The 19,301-nt window shown below is 36.4% G+C and overlaps 1 protein-coding gene across 14 annotated transcripts in view; it reads left to right on the forward strand.

Annotated features, from left to right (window-relative positions):
• Window positions 1-19,301, forward strand: part of CADPS2 (calcium dependent secretion activator 2) — a 589,108-nt gene that overhangs the window by 544,078 nt on the left and 25,729 nt on the right. For all 14 annotated transcript variants that reach the window (XM_021715434.1, XM_008063869.1, XM_021715437.1 and 11 more), the window contains 2 exons: window positions 36-68; window positions 15,707-15,814. In XM_021715434.1, coding sequence (XP_021571109.1) covers window positions 36-68; window positions 15,707-15,814 — 141 coding nt within the window. The remainder of the gene's footprint in view (window positions 1-35; window positions 69-15,706; window positions 15,815-19,301) is intronic.

Raw genomic sequence — 19,301 nt, forward strand, 5'->3', positions numbered from 1 at the left:
AATTCTCATAATTATCTCTTTCTTTCCCACTTAAGGTGAAAGCAGCTGCAAAATATGTTGATGTTCCGGTAAGTATTTTTTCATCTACTTTTTGGAATTATATATAACTCCTAAAAAATAATTACAGTTCACCATGGGTTTATTTCAAATCCTTAAACGAGGTCCATTCCCTTAGGGAGAAGTTTATTTTCCTTAAACAAGTGCTAACCCTCATAAGGTTTGTCAAGGTTATTTCTAGTGTGCTTTTTCCACTGTAATTCAGAAACTCTTAAGAAGGCCAGGTCATCATGAGAACATGTCACCTGAGATGCAGAGGGAAGTCATAGCACTCTAGGGTAGGATAGAATATGCCTCACACTATTTATAGAAGAAGGCATGCTTTTTCTTCCCTTTCTATGAAAGCTAAACAAGTTAAAATAATAATAAAAGCTAGGTGCAGTGACTCATGCCTGTAGTCCCGGAACTTTGGGAGGCTGAGGCAGGAGAATCTCCTAAGGCTAGGAATTAGAGACCAGCCTGGGTAACTAAGCGGGATCTCATCTCTACAAAAATTAAAAATAAATAAATAAATTTGCTGAGCATGGTGGTATATGTCTATAGCCCTAGCTACTTGGAAGCTAAGGCAGGAGGACTGCTTGAGCACAGAAGTTTGAGGTCACAGTGAACTATAATCACACCACTGCACACCAACCTGGACAATAGAGTGAGACCTATCTCTCAAAAATATAAATAAATCCTGCGCCTTTGGGAGGCTGAGGTGAGTGGATTGCCTGAGCCCGCGGGTTCGAGACCCGCCTGGGCAGTGAGACCTCATCTCTACAATAAATCAAAAATCAGCCGGTCGTGGTAGCGCGCACCTGTAATTCCGGCTACTTGGAAGGCTGAGGTGGAAAGATTGCCAGAGCCCAGTGGGTAGAGGCTGCAGTGGCTGGGCGCGGCCACTGCACTCCAGTCTGAGTGACGGAGTGAAACTCCAACTCAAAAAAAAAAAAAAAAATATATATATATATATAAAACAATAAAGATAAACCAGTTAGACTGAATAATTAAGTTTTCTAGTTACAAAACTGTTGTTATTCAATAGCCACTTTTTCAACATCTGGTTTTTGACATAATTCTTGGGAATTAATTTATAATTTAAAAATTTGTTCAAAAATTAAGATGCCATGAGCAGAAAGCATAACACTGATAGCTACAATGAAAAAATCAACATGGCAAATATAGCCAACAAGTTTGTGCAGATTTTTTAAGCCGATTATCATACCAAAGTATTTTCTGCCTTAAAGTCTATTATTCCATATATGATCAAGACCTAAGGTGTTCTGTGAAATCATATATTTTGGCATATGTATCGGTTTTCAAAGAATTAGAGCACCATGAAGATAAAACCTTAAGATTTAAAACTAGATGGAACATAAATCATCTCTTCTTATTTGAGGAACGTCAAATCCCTAGCTGGCCTTTATGAATGTAACCATTTTGAGTATGGGCAAGCTGTGTGTATCAGTTATAGAGGGCTCTTATGTTTTAGAATGCCAAACCACATTTAGTCCCCAGATTTATTGCTGATGTAGTTATATTATAAATGAACATTTTAAATGAACAGGCCTTGGACTTTTCTACCTTTTTGTGGAGTTTCTTTGGAATGGGGCTTTTTATTTTACAAATGACTCCCAAAGAAGTCTTCCTATACTCCTTGTCTTTGTACCTAGAATCGGAGAATCAGTGCTGATGAACAGGCAGAACTAACCACAGGAGTAGGGTAACTAGGCGAGAGCTCATCTCTACAAAAGAGAGAAAGGGAGAGTTAAGAGAAGATTTTATACTTGATATCTTAAAATGAAACAGGCAAGTCATCTGAACTTCACTGGGCTTCCTAATACACATCTTATAATATAGTTTTGACTTTATTTCGAATTTCAGTTGGAATGTAACACCATACTTATTCATGTTCTCAGATTGTTTGAAGATTTTTGTTTGACCCTGTACTGGATTCCTTTCAGCCCAATGAATTTCAGAATTAAAAGAGACAGAATGTGGTCCATTCACTCTCATTCTCAGTGCAGAAACCCCCTCCTCTGATACTTCTCACAAAAACTCACCTGGGCTTAATTTAATTATTTCAGTGGCTACTGACTCCCCATAGGGCAGCCTACTCTTAAGTATCATGAGTTGAAATCCTGCACTCTGTGAATTCTACCCATTAATCCTGGTTCGAATTCCTCTTCTGCAAGTTAGCTGTCTACATATTTGGTGACAAGGTATGGTGGCTATTCACAGGCATGGATTGTCTGAGGAACTCCTGTATTCTAACTTAAACATTCTCAATTTCTTCACTAAACCACTAATGAAATTTTTATCTGAATACATACTAAGTGCTAGGTCCTGAGCATACATAATGAAAATGTGCATTTCTTACCCTCAAGTTGTTCACAATCTATGGATAGAGATGGGGGAATAGACATATGAACACTGCTTTAGCAATTATACTCAGACTCTCCATCATGCCAATCACTCTTCTAAATGAATTCCAGCTTACTAATGTCACTGGTAAACCAAGTTGTCCCCCAAAGTAAAACATACTATATCATAAGTGAGACCTGGCCATGGCAGATTAAGAATGAGTTTCTCCCCCAGATGTGAACATTACACTTCTATTACTGATGCCTATAAATATTAACTTCAAAAGCTATGAGATCCTGTTGGCTGTTACTCTTGTTTTATACTCAAACTCTACCAGGTATGCCTCTTTGAAGCAGCCTCTTAAGGATAATCTCATGAGAAAAAAGAGCACTGGGTCATCTTTCACAAAAATTAACTCAAAACAGAGCATAGATTTCCATGTACAATCCAAAACCATAAAACTCCCAGAAGAAAATGTAAGAGAAAATATTTATGGCCTTGAATATGGTGATAAGGTTTTAGAAATAACTCCAGAAACATGATTCATGAAAGAAAGCAAATGATAAGTTAGACAAATGGGTAAGTGCATTGCTCTGCATTTTTAAGAGAATGAAACGATAAGCCACAATTGGGGAAAAACATATTTGAAGCCAGGCACAGTGGCTGGCTTGCAATCCCAGCACTTTGGGAGGCGGAGGTAAGAGGATTACCTGAACCCAGGAGTCCAAGGCCAGCCTGAGGAACTTGACAAGACCTCATCTCCACAATCAATCAATCAATCATTCAATCAATAAAATCAGCCAGGCATGGTTACATGGGCTGTAGTTCCAGCTACTTGGAAGGCCAAGGCAGAAGGATCACCTGAGCCCAGCAGGTCAAGTTTGCAATGGCCTTGAGCTTGCTACTGCACTCCAGCCTGGGTGACAGAGTGAGACTCCAACTCGAAAAAAAAAAACTCACATACTTAATAAAGGACTTATACCCAAAATGTTCAAGGAATTCTTAAGATTCAATAATAGGAAAACTAACAATTCAGTTTTTTAAATGAGCAAAATATTTGAATAGATACTGCAACAAAGACATACAGATATCAAATGAGCATAAGAAAAGATTCTCGATATCATTTGTCTTTAGGAAAAGCAAATTAAGATAAGATATCACTATGCAACTATTAATTGACTGAAGTCTGAGAAAACTGACAACAGCAAAATGTTGACAGGGATATACAGAGCAACTCTTGTTCATTGCTAGTAGAAATGCAAAATGGTACAGCTACTTTGGAAGACCGTTTGCTAGTTTCTTAAAAAGCTAAATATAGTCTTACCATGCAACCCACCCATCACAGTCTTCAGTATTTGTCCAACTGATTTGACAACATATGCCCACGCCAAAACCTGCATGTAAATGTTCATAGCAGCTTTAGTTCATAATCACCAAAACTGAAAGCAAGCAAAATTCTCCTTTAATAGGTGAATGTTAAAAGCAGTGGTATACCCATACGATGAAATCCTATTCAGAAAAAAGCTCTCAGGCCACTTGAAGACATGGGTGAATATTGAAAGCATATTGCTAAAGGAAGCCAACTTGAAAAGGCCATATACTGTATGATTCTATTTATATCACATTCTATAAAAAGCAACACAGATTAGTGATTGCCATACGTTCATGGTTGAATTGTTAAAAGTATAGGAGATTTTTTGCATCTGTGAAACTATTCTATATGATACTGTCATGGTAGATTGATGACACTGTACATTTGTCAAAACCAAATTTTAACATAAAGAGTGAACCTGAATATATGTAATTTTTAAAAACTCAATTAGGTTATCATAGAATTCCACGATGGAAAGAAAACTATAATATAATAATTACATTGCAAATTATGAAATAACCTCACTAAAGGGAGTGGGGAAAGGTAACTTTGAAAATGAGTGGAGTCTCTACTAGATAAAGTTTTTATCCACAGGCTAACAACCCAACCGTCTCTCTGTGTATATGCTGGAATTGAACAATTAAATAAAGAGATGGTGGTTGATGGGAGCCAAGTTTCTCATTGTTGGAGTAAGAGGTTACAGACAAGCATAGGGAGACGGCTAAAATGATCCTATAATGGACTCGAGTTGGAAATGTCAGTGCAAACTCATCTGTAGCTTAAGATGGGCACAACTGGTTACCTATAACAATAATTTGAGATACATGTATTTGATGGGTTAATATATACACATGCATGTCCTTGCTGTATTAGCTGAGAGGGCCTAGTAGCAATGACACCCCAGGAGTAACAAGCACATGTAGCACTCAGACCTTGGTCTCTGATCTACAGTAAAAAAGGCCAAGGCTCCATGGAGAAATGGCATACGCTAGAAAATGTACAAGATGTCCCTGGATCATCATGTAGCAACAGAAAGGGAGTGTTCAGAAAAACCACAAGGGTGGGAAGTGTGTCAGAGGGACACAGGAGACAACTGAATGAGCTCCTAGTGGCCTAAGCTAGAACAATTTAAGCAACCAAATAAAGTAGTATTGGATTATATCCCAAAGCATAAAGTAAATATCCGTTAGTCCATACTGATATAAACACATGATTGAATAAGTGTACATGAGGAAAAAAGGTAAATCTCCCATGCAGAAAAAAAAATCTAAACAAGTAGGTATTTCTCCCTCAAAAAGGTGGAACACGTCTCTCTATTCTTTAAGCATGGGAAACAATGACTTCCTTTCAAAGAGCAGAGTGTGTAAAGGAAGATGGGGAGAATAAATTTACAGTGGAGAAATCTGACAAATGTAACCTCAGCCAGTTGCTCAAGTTCAACATCTACAGTGAGAAATCATGTTGATTATATCTACCCTTGATATGATGTGATGAAAATGGCATTTTATCTCTATGGTCTTTCTATTAAAAAAAAAAACCTGTAACTACAGTCAAATCATTTTTAAAAAACAGACACATCTCAATAAAGGATATGCTGCAAAATATCTGCAAGTACTCCTGAAAAACATATTATGAGCATAGTCTTATGTATCTTTGCAATATATGCTTTCCATGATGCATCTTTATAAATAATCATACATAAGCCAAAAATACTTCACTACATTTGTAAACAGAAATAAATGCCAGTGTCTCATGCTTCTTGGCAAAGAAGGTGGTTGGATTCTCTTGATATCTTTCTGAGCAAGGTAAGCAATAGTATAGTTTGGTAGATTGCTCTTGGTTAAACAACCCTATCCTGGAGAGGGTTGCAGTTATAAAGCTCAAAAAATAAAAAATAAATAAAAAACAAGATGTGGACAAGGTGAATCTGCTCTATTCAGCAGTAACATAGAGGAACGGAACTCTGACCTGACAGGAGAGTGGTGTATTGGATGCAGAACCAGGATGAAAGTGTTCACATCAGGCAGGAATACTAAGCCCAAACCAAAAATGCAGTAGGGTTAAATTATTATACTAAAACTAGCCTTTCCCCCTCCAACTTTTTTTTCTTTCCTTTAAAATAGATAAGGTGTGGCTGATAGCAGTGTATGTTTCAAAAGTTATGTGGGAAATCGTGTAGGAAAATAAAGTAGAATAGTTGTGGGTGTTTTTGTTTTTTTTTAAGTTGTAGGATACAAGTCAGGGTTGGGTAGATAATTGGTTTATGTAGAGGTGAAGTTTTGGACCTCCCATTGGCCCTCACTTTGCCTGCATTAGGATCAGGCACCCTTATTGATGCTATATGTCCCCCACCAACCTGTAGTGTCCCACTGCTACCAATCCTTTTTTTGTATTATTATGATAGGTGTTCAGGGTCCACTTATGAGTGAGAACATGTTGTACTCAGATCTTTTGTTTCTGTGATAGGTTACTGAGTATGATAGACTCTGAAATGCATCCAAGTTAAAAAAAAAAGGAAGTATCTGGATCTATAAAGACTGCAGAGGGCTTACAAACAGGCTGAGCAAACTAGACTGCCTATGTTTGAGTGTCTGCTCCATCGCTTCACCTAATATCAGTATTAACTTGGCCAACAATTTTTTAATCTGTAAAATAGAGATAAAATTATACCTCTTATAGGCATATTATGAATATATTAAGCCTTTTCATGGTTCCTAGAGAAGAATTCGTGCTCAATAAATGTTTACTATTATCAGAAATTATTTTTACTGATTATAATAAAATGTAGTGTCCAGTTTCTAAAAAAAATAATTATTTCACTCTCTGCTGTACCGATCACATCTGTATTGTGAGCAAAGCACATCTGCATTTTTTTAAGACAGCACATTCCTTTTACTTTGCTTCCTCCTATAGTGAGCAGCCAGGATAGTTGTGGGACTCTGGAAATAATACCTTATGAAGAAAAACAAGGAAATCTGACTGTCATGTTGAAAGAAGAAAAAAAAGTCTGAGAGATAAGTAAAGAGTTCCCATTTAGAAGAAGGAACAGCATAAATCTGCCTCAAGAGGATAAAACTAGAAACAGCAACTAAAATCTAGTGAAGGAAGAATTGAAATCAATGTGTGGAAATACCTTTTATTGCTATTATTTTTTTAATTTTTAATTTAAAGATGTGGGTTACAATTCAGGGTTAGGCATACAAATGATCAATGTACAGGTAAAGTTTGGGCCTCACTTTGGTCCCCACTTCACCTGGTTTGAAATCAGGTACCCTTATTGATGGAGTATGTCCCCGCTCCCGGCAATTTCCTACTACTGCTAATTCCTTCCTTACAGTATTATGATCATTGTTCACGGTCTGCTTATGAGTGAGAACATGTAGTACTCAGTTCTTTAGATCACTGAGTATTATAGACTCTAAGTCCATCCAAGTTTTGCAAAGTTCATAATTTTGTGCTTCTTTATGACTGTGTAATACTCCATTGTGTATATTTTTTTAATTAAAGTTGTTTTCAAGGTAATATAATAAAAGCTGCACCATCATTTGCCAGATATGTTTCCAAAGAGTTCTGCATTATGTAGGAAATATGACTACATGACATGAAAGGTCCTTTTCAATTCTGATTCTGAATTTTGTTTTATGGTCATATTAGTTAGGAGATGCTTTGAGGTCTGAGGGTATGTGTGAGTGAAGTACCTATTGAAAATGTTCTTGTTAACATCACACACAATGCATATGATTTTTATGCTAGACACTGAGGTGACACAGCTAAGAAGACAGAGGACATGATAAGAATTACTGTGGACAAGAAAGGACCAAAAACAATGAGAAAGGAAAGGCAAACTCTTCCCATATATTGGCTTTGTGGTGATTGACAGTGACTGACCCACATTGTCCTGAGATGGAGATGGCAAATCTTTCTCTTGTCTTTATTAGGAATTCCCTCAAATATTCTATCTTCTTTATGATATTTGCCAAAGAATTATAATCTTTAAACTTCCCAGAATGTGACTTGAACTCAGCTCTCTGCTATACAGACTCGAGTCCAGGATCTGAGTTCATAACCTCTGCTTCTTTCTAGCGGTCTTCCGTTTCCATCAGTGGGGTTCCATTTTCCCATCTGTGCAATGAGGTTAATAGTACAATCCCCGTGCTATCTCCCTCACTAGGCTCTTAGGAGAAATCATGAGCGCATTGACGTGAATGTGCTGTGTACATATAAATCACTCTTGAAACATATGGGATTGTTGTTGATACTTCAACATTGTTGAAGCAGTGATACTGCCTACCCCCACACATTCCTCCACAGTTTCCATCCCAGCTTCAGAACGTGACCAGTTTCTAAAAAAAAAAAAAAAAAATGTAGTTGCCTTTCACAGAGTGAACAACATTAGCTTTTCTTCCATTTATTGTCCTTTCATTTTATTTTAGAATAGTAGGTACCTTGCATATTTCAATGGTGACTTTTAGGGTATAGTCAGTCAGTTCATTGACTTTAGCTTTTTCCCTCCTTCTTGGCTTACGTTTTTATTGCTTAGATAAGGCCACCTGAATACTCGGTACTTTACGTTAGAATGAGAGCCCGGTAGAACTTGGGGAATAGAGCTCTTGCCCACTGGGATGTATTCACCTAGAGAGAGAGATGCACACCAGGACAGGATGAAAAGTCTCACTGTTATAGAAGCTGGGGAAGTTGTGTGTTGTGCTTTCCAGATAACTGTTGTGTTTCTCTCCTCTTTAGTCCTTTGTACATTGCCTATCTGCCTCTTCTCCCACATGTTAGGTAAATCCACACATTGCCTCTGGACACTGGAGTCCTGGCATGCTCAGAGCTCCTGTAAGCCAAAAATCTGAAAGGTTACAAATTGGGCTGAGTAAATCAATCCCAGCCCATCCAAGCTTCAAAAGCTAAAAACAAAATAATGCCCACAGCATTTTAATTTCACTTCTTCAAGTCCTTACATAGTGTCTTCTAAGTGACACTGTGACAACTGTAGATAGATGAGGCAAAGTCTAGTGAACATCACTGTAATCTGTGAGAGTTAATACCTTCCTCATCATAATGATCATTACTCTTGAATATAATCATATACAGCTTGGGTGTGGTGTACATATCAGCACATGCCTTGTGTAGTGCTACTGTATCAGCAGCTATTCCTCTAAGTCCTAAGATGTTAGTGATCCTTATTCTAGATCAGAAATATCTTTCTTAGATACTAGATGTTCATAGTCTCATATGGTCAAGGCATAGAAAGCCCATACATCTCAGTTGAAAATTAACCTGCTTCCTTGAATATTGCAGGCTTATATCTTAAACTATCATTCAGTATTTCTTTTATTTTACTATATTTTAAAGATGTGGGATACAATTCAAGGTTAGATATGCAAATGGTCATTGGGTAGGTAAAGTTTGGGCCTCACTTCAGTCTCCACTTGACCTGATTTGAGATCAGGTATGCTTATCGATGAAGTGTGCCCCCCTTCCTCCCCTGGCAGTTTCCCAAGTGCTGCTAATCCCTTTCTTATAGTGTTATGATCATTGTTCAGGGTCTGCTTATGAGTGAGAACATGTAGTATTCAGTTCTTTTGGTATTTAAAAGAAACTTTTCTTTTAAAGGATTTTCCCCAGTAATACAACAAAAATGCTTGAACATACTAATGCTTACATTGACTGTTTCTAGACTTACGAATATATATATTAGGTCACTACTTAGAGGAAATAATGTGAAGCATTTGTGTGATGTTAAGAATAAAAACAATATGACTAAGTTTTAGGAGGATTAATCATAGCAGATTTCTGATATCAGATACTCTGTCAGCATTAGAGTAGGATTCTGCCTTTTACCGATTACACTCAGGAACAGACAGAAGCACCTGATCTAGCATGAGAACTCTGGAGTCATGGATCAGCCCCTTAGAAATGTGGTGCTGAATGGAATGTACTTACTTAAAACATACATGTTACATGCTCCAAGTCTAAAACATGTTTTTAAAAGGATGTGAGTGCCGTTATCATTAATTCAGAATGTTCTACTTCCAGTTGGGAGTCAGAAGTACATAAATACATAATAATGTTAATTAGTGGATTGTTGAATACAGCTAAATTTGACAAGGCAAATGGTGACTCTGTGACTGCTTCATTCTTGAAATAATAGTTTAGAAATTTTTCTAAATTAACAACGAAAGTTTTTCTCATGCATGGTTTTAAAATATTAGTCTATTGCCTTTAAACTGCTCAGTCACCCAGGCTGGAGTGCAATGATACAATCATAGCTCATTGTAACCTCAAACTCCTGGGCTCAAGCAATCCTCATGCTTCAGCCTCCCAAGTAGCTGGAACTACAAGCACATACTACCATGCCTGGCTAATTTTTAAGTATTTTGTAGAGAATGGGTCTCGCTGTGATGCCCAGGCTAATCCCAAACTCCTGGCCTCAAGCAATCCTCCTGTCTTGGCCTCCCAAAGCCCTACAATTACAAGCATGAATCACAACACCCAGACACTGTCTTAGGAACTATTTCTTTCCCTCTTCAGGTTTATATAATATTTAAGTTGGCAAAAATATAGTTTAAAGGCTTCAACTCTGTATATTTCCTTTTGGTTTTCTATGTGAATATGATATAATAATTCTGCTTTGTAGAAAACTTGGTAAAATATATTTAGTTTTTTTACAACATAATCATAGATATATGCAAAGCCTTCAATTTTTAAGTATTTGAGAACACATAGCTTATTTAAACTATACCAAATGCTTCTGAAAAGTTTCAGAGCATTTTTACACAAATTCAAAAATACAGAAATTGATATATAAATGCCAAAGTGATAAAGGCTATATTAAATAGTGAAAGAAAAAATATTGTTTTAAACACTACCTGGGGTAAATTATGTGTTTGTAGAACTATCTTCTATGTTCTATAAACTGTTACTTACTAGAATGCATCTAAATGCCAGAGTTGAGATATAAATTGCTCCCACTACAATTTCTAATTTAGAAGATCCATTTTCTCAGATGGTAGTGAATGACCATGATAATCTGCATGCAATGTACAAAGCATGCAGATTATCATAAATCAGGACATCACAGTTCCACTCTTAATTGTTTCTTCAAGAAAAGCTTTTCTAGGTTATGAGAAGTGCACTTTTAAATTAAGTCAATTACACTGTAACTGCTAGTTAATCTTTGAGGCTGGAATAGTATACTTAAAATTTTGTCTCCTTGTTAAGTAGGCACCATGACAGTGTTTGTGTAGTGTATTGTTAACCTCCAGTGGAAGGTTAAGCGACTTCTTCTGTATCTAAATCTGTTGCTGTGAAAAAATGACTGCAGCGTTGCACCCACCCACCCATGAATAGGGGAAGTGAAGACCTGCACCTGTGGGATTAGGTGAAGCAGCAGGAAGTAAGAGCGTTTGCAGCATATAATTAACGAGGAATTTTTTTTTCTCTCTTTCTTTAAACAGCGTGTTCATCTTGCTAGGTTAACTAGTGATTAACGCTTGAAAAAAATTTGCTGGAGTCTGCACCCTTTCTTAAACTCATTCACTCAGTGATGTATTCGGTTACTTGTACCAGCCCATGTCAGAGGCACTCGCCTTAAAATACTTCATCCCACTTCCATAGTGCTTGATTCCTTTCTTGCTCACGGGGAAATTTTTTAGATTTCTGTGTCTCTTTACTATGACTTTGCTAGCCAAGTTCTGTTATTTTCTGAATCAGATCAAAAGAACTCTGTTTTGAGTTAGAGATCACTTAACGATCACTACCTTAACAAGAAATTAGTGCTTAGTGAACTGAGGCTCTCAGAGGTTAAAATAGGAGTATGAAAAAAGTCATTTACTCCTTCTAATGGTATTTAATGCATAGAGTGCTTGCGACGTGGTTCTTAATTGTTATTTTCTCATATTCATTAAGAAAAGTATAATTTAATTTTCAGTTTAAAAAATTTCTAAATATAGCTCTCTAGGGTACAGTATTCTTTAAAAATTATTCAAATACACAGTTGTTGAAGTTTTAGCAGGCCACTCCTTTGCTAGCTGGTAAGCAACCACTTACTTGTATTAGAATGCTACAGTCTGTCTCTGCAATGTTGTCACACACATTCTTTTCATGACATACTCAATAAGTTAACGTTTGCTTAGTTGTTTTGTTAAACTAAACTTCATTTTCTAATAAAACAATGTTTAATAATGGAATTAGATGCAGTGACTTTCAAAGTGTGTAAATTTTACTGCCATAATGAAAGTCTTAGCACAAAGGAGCACTGAACCAGTGATAATGTGTTCTATCCAAACACATTTGTACTGTATGTAGAAACTGTTTAAAAAGAAAATCACATCTTTTTCAGCAATTTATCAGAGATAATTACCCTTCATACACCAAATGAAGGATAAAGTGTTTTAAAGAACTATAATTCTAATTGGTAAATGTCACCAGCTGTTGCAGTTACTCTTACTTGTGTATATTCTTTTAATGATTATACTCTCATGCCACAAGCTACATGAAAATATATTCACTAGGTGTGAAATTCCCATATGTCACAGTTTCAAGAATAGGTAAATAGCTCAAAGATAAAGGAAGAAATAATGCCAATGGGGTATGTCAGAATCTTAGGTTTGTTTTCCAGGTAAGTGGCTCTTACTTTGCCAAAAAGGGAGAAAATGCAATTGCAGAAAGAAAAAGAAACACTTAATTTGTTAAACTTTTAAATGTGCTTTACCTCTTAACTTCAACCAGAGACTCTCTTGTTTCCTTTGAAAGTTGTAGCACTATCTCAGTTTACAGATTTCAATATTATATCCCTTGTGTCTACCAATAAGAAACAGCAGTTAGCTTTCTTTAAGGCTTAAACTGTAAAGTATTTGTTAGTTATAGATGGTGGAAGATAAACTCTTCCTGGACAATGTTTCATTATATCTAATGTTATCTTGTAAGTGATCAAGGAAACAGAAATTACGCAAGTATCTATGGCAAATGTTGAAAGTCATTATTATCCAACCTTTCTGGCTATAACATAGTTTCCACTGAGTCTGGTGGGTCAAGTAATTGACTGGATTAAACTTCTAAGCATAGTTTTCCTGTGAAAGGCAGAAACAAAAATAGGGCTAGGATGGGGAGAAATGATGAAGAAAACAAACCTCTTATTTGTCTATTCTTCAGCTCCCAGTTGAACTGGGCTGTGTCCAACTGCCTTGGCATTATGTACATCACAGCATTCTGTTTTCAGGCACCTGACTGAAACTCAGACACTAAGCTAACATACTATTTTGTATAGAAAATAATTCTCATGCCATTTTCATTCTGTGGCAGTATGTTTTCTGAATGTTCTCATTTTCAGTGTTTTGACAAAGTTTGAGAAGCATAGAAAAAAATACATATCTTATGGGTTAGTTGCCCATTTTTGAAAATAAAGCTTTTATTTTATTTTATTTTATTTTATTTTATTTTATTTTATTTTATTTTATTTTATTTTTTGAGTAGGAGTCTCACTCTATTGCCCTGGCTGGAGTGCAGTGGCATGTTTATGGCCACTTCAGCTTCGACCTGCTGGGCTCAGGTAATCCTTCCACCTTAGCCTTCCAAGTAGCTGGGACTACAAGTGTGCGTCACCATGCACTATAGAGACAAGGTCTTGCCAAGTTACCCAGGCTGGTCTCAAACCCCTGAACTCGCAATCCTCTCACCTCCACCCCTAAAGTGCTATGATTACAAGTGTGAACCACTGCACCCAGCCTTGCCCTTAAGTATTAACAGTAGTAATCTTTGTACAAATGTTATCCTGCCTCTTCCTGGAAATCATAATGTATAATCTCCCATTCCCCCTGCCCCCCAAAATCTAGGTTTGTATTGATTATTCTTGGAATTGTTTAAACTTTCAAATGTTGCTTATGAGAGTTATGTAGAAAAATAGTGAAGGAATGAATTTGATAAGTTGTCTTCATTAAGTTTGAAATATTTTACCTACATTGTATATGAATGCTCTTGAAAGGGAGACCCGTGAAGGCATTTATATGAATAGTTATTTCAAATTATAGTTAATATTATGATGTCAGGGTTTTGTTGTAAGGATCCTTGGCTTTATTTAGTGTATAATCTCCTTTAGGCTAAGTATAAAAGTATTGAAAAATTGCAATGATTTTTACTATACAGAAATAACTTTATCACAAAAAAGTCAAATTAATTTTTATAAATGGAATGAGTAAGATATGCTCATTGACTATATAATATGTTGGATAATAGGTAGTTGTATTATGGCATATAAAATATACACCCCCACAAAAGAAAAAGTGTCGAAAATATTCTACTTTTAATTTAAGGAGAATATACTGCCACTGTCCTAGCATCACTCAAATATATACATTGAGTTGCTTTTCACAGTGGTAATAGTTAAGTAATCCATTATTCATATCCTCTTTCATGTATTTTTCTTTTTCTTTTCTTTTTTTTTTTTGAGTTGGAGTCTTACTCCGTTGCCCGGGTTGGAGTGCAGTGGCATGCTCACAGCCACCCCAGTGTTGACCTGCTGGGCTCTGGCGATCCTTCCACCTCAGCCTTCTAAGTAGCCGGAACTACAGGTGCGAGCTACCACACCCGGCTATTTTGTTGTTGTTGTTGTTTTGATTAATTGTAGAGACGAGGTCTCACCAAGTTGCCCAGGTGGGTCTCAAACCCACAGGCTCAGGCAGTCCGCTCGCCTCGGCCTCCCAAAGTGTTGTGATTACAGGCTGAGCCACCAAGCCTGGTCTAATTTTTTTTTTAATTTATTGTAGAGATGAGGTCTCGCCAAGTTCCCTGGGCTGGTCTCAAACCCAGGGGCTCAGGCAATCCACTCACCTTGACCTCCCAAAGTGCTAGGATTACAGACTGAGCCATCAAACCTGGCCTTTTCATGTAATTTTCTTATAGCATTTACTTTTGCAAATGAGTCTCTTGATAGTGGATATTAATGCATTCTGTGGACATGAAATAATGCAAGACTAATGAAAGTTCTACCATTTTGTTCGTTTTAAGGTCACATGCTAACCAAATAACTTACTCAATACAAATTATGAACCAACCCTAGGTGCTGACAACACAAATAACTATTTCCCGTAACTATTCCAGCTGTAGGAAACTCAAGAAAGAGCAAAAGATAAGTGAAGAAGGAAAACTCTAGCAGCCATGCAGGCTTTTATCACTTCCCAGAACTGATTTTGTAAGGCCATAGCAAGGAGAAGTTATATCAGCTGCTCTGCCTTCTCTACCAATCAAGACATCAAATGTTAGATAACTTTGGAAAGTTATCTGTATCTTTGGTTCTACATAGGAAGCTAGTTCATTGACATTCTTCTCACATATCTAAAATGAAGTGAATAGTATTGGTAAATATTGGATGGAAGCAATGGATAACCCACATAATGTTTTATGTTTTACTTTGTAAAATATTAAATCCTTTTTTGCTGACATCTTCCCAATAGTACTTGACTCAGCTTCATAGGAAAATTTAGGTTGTATTCCTTGAACACTTGTAGTAGTTGAGGGTGGCAACTCAAGGAACATTAACATTTTTAAATATTACTGACAAGAAATTATGAAAAGTAAAGTGTATTTGCAATTAGAAATTGATAATTGCATGTGGAAAAACTTTGGAAATTTTGTTCATTTATCCTGAAGTATTCACCTTAAAAGCCTTTTTAAAAAGATATTTGTAGGCTTACAACACCATAATTTTAATTATTTTAAAAATGATGAATAACGGAGACCTCAAGTTGTGAGCACCAGTAATAAACAGTTTTATTTAGTGTAATGGTAGAATTTTTTGAAGGTGCTCGTTGTTAATGTGGTCTTAGGCATATTTTACTAGTGTAATTATTTTTCAGGGTGTGATTAAATAATAATTTTACAATCCAGACCTGATTTTGTTTCATTCCCCCTGCTTTTTCCTCACAACAGAAACCAGGAATGGATCTGGCAGACACCTATATTATGTTTGTTCGACAAAACCAAGACATTCTTCGAGAAAAGGTCAATGAGGAAATGTATATAGAAAAGTTGTTTGATGTAAGTAGCTTCCCTTGCAAGGTACGCTGGCATTATAGATCTACCACAGAGGGAAAAGTTGCATTCTGATGGTATGATTAAACAGCAACCTCTCCTTTTCTGATTCTTTTTCTTTTCGATAGCTAACATAGTTGGTACTTTCTATACTTTTACTGCTGAGGGAAGCCTTAATTAGCTTCCTTTTCTACATGAAAACGGTCACCATTAGAATGAACGTCTCAAAAACCTTTTCAGGTTAGTTTTAACAAGACAGATGATCATCATTTTACTACTGTGTTCAGCATCACCTCACTTGCCTTTTGCAGCATTCCATGAACAGAAGCATATTGTAATAGGTGTGGTCTCTATTGTAAAAGGTTGTTTTTAAGTCAGTATAATATTCTTCAGCTAAACAAAGAAGTAAGCTTCAGTGAAACCAAATATCTGCCACTTACTGTTACTGAACATTTTTATCTTGATGTAAAGTACTGATGTGCACTAAAAGATATTACTGTTTTATGAGTACTAAGGTCTTCTTTTAGGCAAGACAATGCCTACAAATGGGGGATTATGGTTTTAGATATCATGATCATCAAATTTCATTTATGGAGTATATCTGAAAGAGAGACTAAGAGAGCAGTCTATTTAAATAACAATGTTGTCATTCATTTGTAGCTGCTTAACAGTCAGTTCAAAGGAAAAGATACCTTGCTTGTGACATAACTTTGCATAATTCACCACAATGCGGATTTTGAAGTGCAATATTTGCTTTGAAGCGTATTTATTTATGTACAACCTCTCTACATTTTAGAAATGCTTTTCTGGCAGTTTCATTTAATTATGCAAGTCACTGCAAATGTTTTCATAACAGCAATTCACGGGCTTCATGGTGACACTTCAGCTGTGGCAGTTACAGAAGGTCCCTCTACGTCATCCTCTCCACCAGGGTCTGTTATGTCCGTGTTCACTGTTTGTCAGACTGGTGGTCAAAATGAATCCTATCTTTCATATTTTACATTTCTAGCCTCTACCCAGGCCGTTTTACAATAAAAGTATCATCTGTTTTAATAAGCTAAGTGTTAATATGTGTGAAAAAAATGATTTCCTAAAAGCTTTGATGCCCTGCAGGGGTAGGAAAATTATCATCCATCCAGCTGGCTCTTTTACAAAATACTGAAACCATATTAGCAACTTCTACTTCCATTTGGTATTGCTCTGAATTTACAAGCATATGTTTAATTTCCAAGTTCTCATTTACTTTTTGTTTGCTTAGGTGGTGATTTGCAAAAATGTTGAACAGAAAAAGAAAGTAGAGTTGATGTTATTTCCATTATGTTTCTTGTTCAAATAGCTAAAGCAAATATTCTATGGTTTGAGGGAGAAAGAGAGTCATTCTGGAAACAGACCATTGTAGATAGATTTTTTGCAGGAGTGTGTGTGTGTACTTTCTCAATATCTTCAATTTCTTTGTCTTGGTGACCTATTTACTACAAACTATTCTTGCCATCAGTTTATAACACAAATGGAATATTTTTCTCCTCAAAAGTATTCCTCATTTTCAGTCTGGGCATGGTGGCTCACACCTGTAATCCCAGTATTAGTATTTTGGGAGGCAAAGTCAAGAGGATTGCCTGACTCCAGTGGTTCGAGACCAGCCTGAACAACTTGGTGAGGCCTCATCTTTACAATAAATAAATAAAATAACTGACGGCACGCACCTGTAGTTCCAGCTACTTGGAAGGGTGGAGTGGAAGGATCACCTGAGCCCAGCAGGTCTAGACTGCAGTAACCGTGTGCGTGCCACTGCACTCCAGCCTGGGCGACAGAGTGAGACTCCTGCTCAAAAAAAAAAAAAAATGCACACACATACTGGGGTACCAAAAAATGTATACACCTTTTGACAGATATTATCTATGTATTACTTCTTGAAGTATTTTTCAGAAGTGTCGATGCTAATGGTTAACCACTTTGAGCACCTCTTGTAATTACAGAAGTCAAATATGACTTGTATTCATCTTTTGTTATCGGTGTACATTGAGTATTATAATTTTAATACAGTTTTGTTCCTTTCTTAAAAATGTGTATACATTTTTTGACACCGCGTGTGTGTGTGTGTGTGTGTGTGTGTGTGTGTATGTGTGTGTGTATTCCTTATTTCCAATGCCTCCTCATTCACTGAACTTCTTTGGAAGATTTTCTGTGTGGCAGAAATAATAAACAGAGCGAATTAAAATGGATCCCAGAAGGCCAACATTAAAATGATGCACTAGTTTAATTGTCCTGGTTCCATATACTTTCATTCAATACCTAAGCAGCTGACATGGCTGTGGGTTTGCTTCTAAGAGGAACCCTCTATACACAACCATTCTGGTCTTGAAGGTTTTGTCATATTGCATATCCCTAGTAGAACATTGGACTTGTTATTTGTCAGATAGTTGTAATGTCCTTAAACATTCTAATATTTTTAAATTGCATATTTGTATTACTTTAATTAAAAATAAAAATACGCCTTAATTCTATTGATATGTCATCAAGAATAACATGTATGAGGGGGTACTAAGAGCCCCTAATTAGCCAAGGCTGAATTTGCCTCAATTACAGTTAGAAAATGAGAGGTTATCAAGTATGTGTTGAAAGGTAAAGTAGACTGTGTGTCTTAAGCAACAGATCATTACTGAGAGACGTTCTATAATTATTGGAAATCCGCTTGGCTGGAGCTTAAAATAATATTGTTAGGTGTCAAGAAACAGTTGAAAATAATGACCCTATAAATACTGTTAGCAACCTTAGCCCTTTACAGATAAAAGATTGAAGAGAATAATTTTATTCAGGCATCATGACAAACTTTTGCTATTCCAATTAGAATACTTCCTATGTAAGTAAGTAAATAGACCTTGCTAACTTCAGATGCAGGTGAAATACACACACACACACACACACACACACACACACACACACACACACACTACAGTGAGCTAATACCTAGTGATTTTAACCAACCCAGATAAGAAAATGAGGGCTACAGTTTCTAGTCATGCAATATGACCAGAGTTAAGAGGACTTAACTCTTTACACAATTTATTTCACTTTGGAAATTCTACATATAACAATATTTTTATTTAAAACAATTAGTCTGTAAAACAGACATTCATTCTGCCCCAATACATTAAAAAGTATGTTTTCCCAAATAATCTTCTTTCTATATGCTGCCCTACCCATGGGGAAGTCTATTGAAAAAGTTGTGGAACTTTCCCTGAGAGTAATAACTACTTGTAGTTTCCTGGCCTCTAAAACTTTTTGATTAGCTAAACATCTTAATTGCCCCTGATTTTACTGGTAAAATACCCCAGGGCTCAGTTTAAATAAAGTGCCACTAAGACCATTGCCATAGATTTTTGGCCATTGTTTTGAGACACCCAGAAATGAGAATGGTACCTCTGAGAGTTTTCAGTGTGTACCCTACAATTCCATTTTCCATGATGAAATGTGTTTCCTGAGAAACTTGCCC

The sequence above is a fragment of the Carlito syrichta genome, unplaced genomic scaffold (genome assembly GCF_000164805.1).
Source record: "Carlito syrichta isolate Samal-C Ts95f unplaced genomic scaffold, Tarsius_syrichta-2.0.1 Scaffold307112, whole genome shotgun sequence".
NCBI classification, from domain to species: Eukaryota; Metazoa; Chordata; class Mammalia; order Primates; family Tarsiidae; genus Carlito; species Carlito syrichta.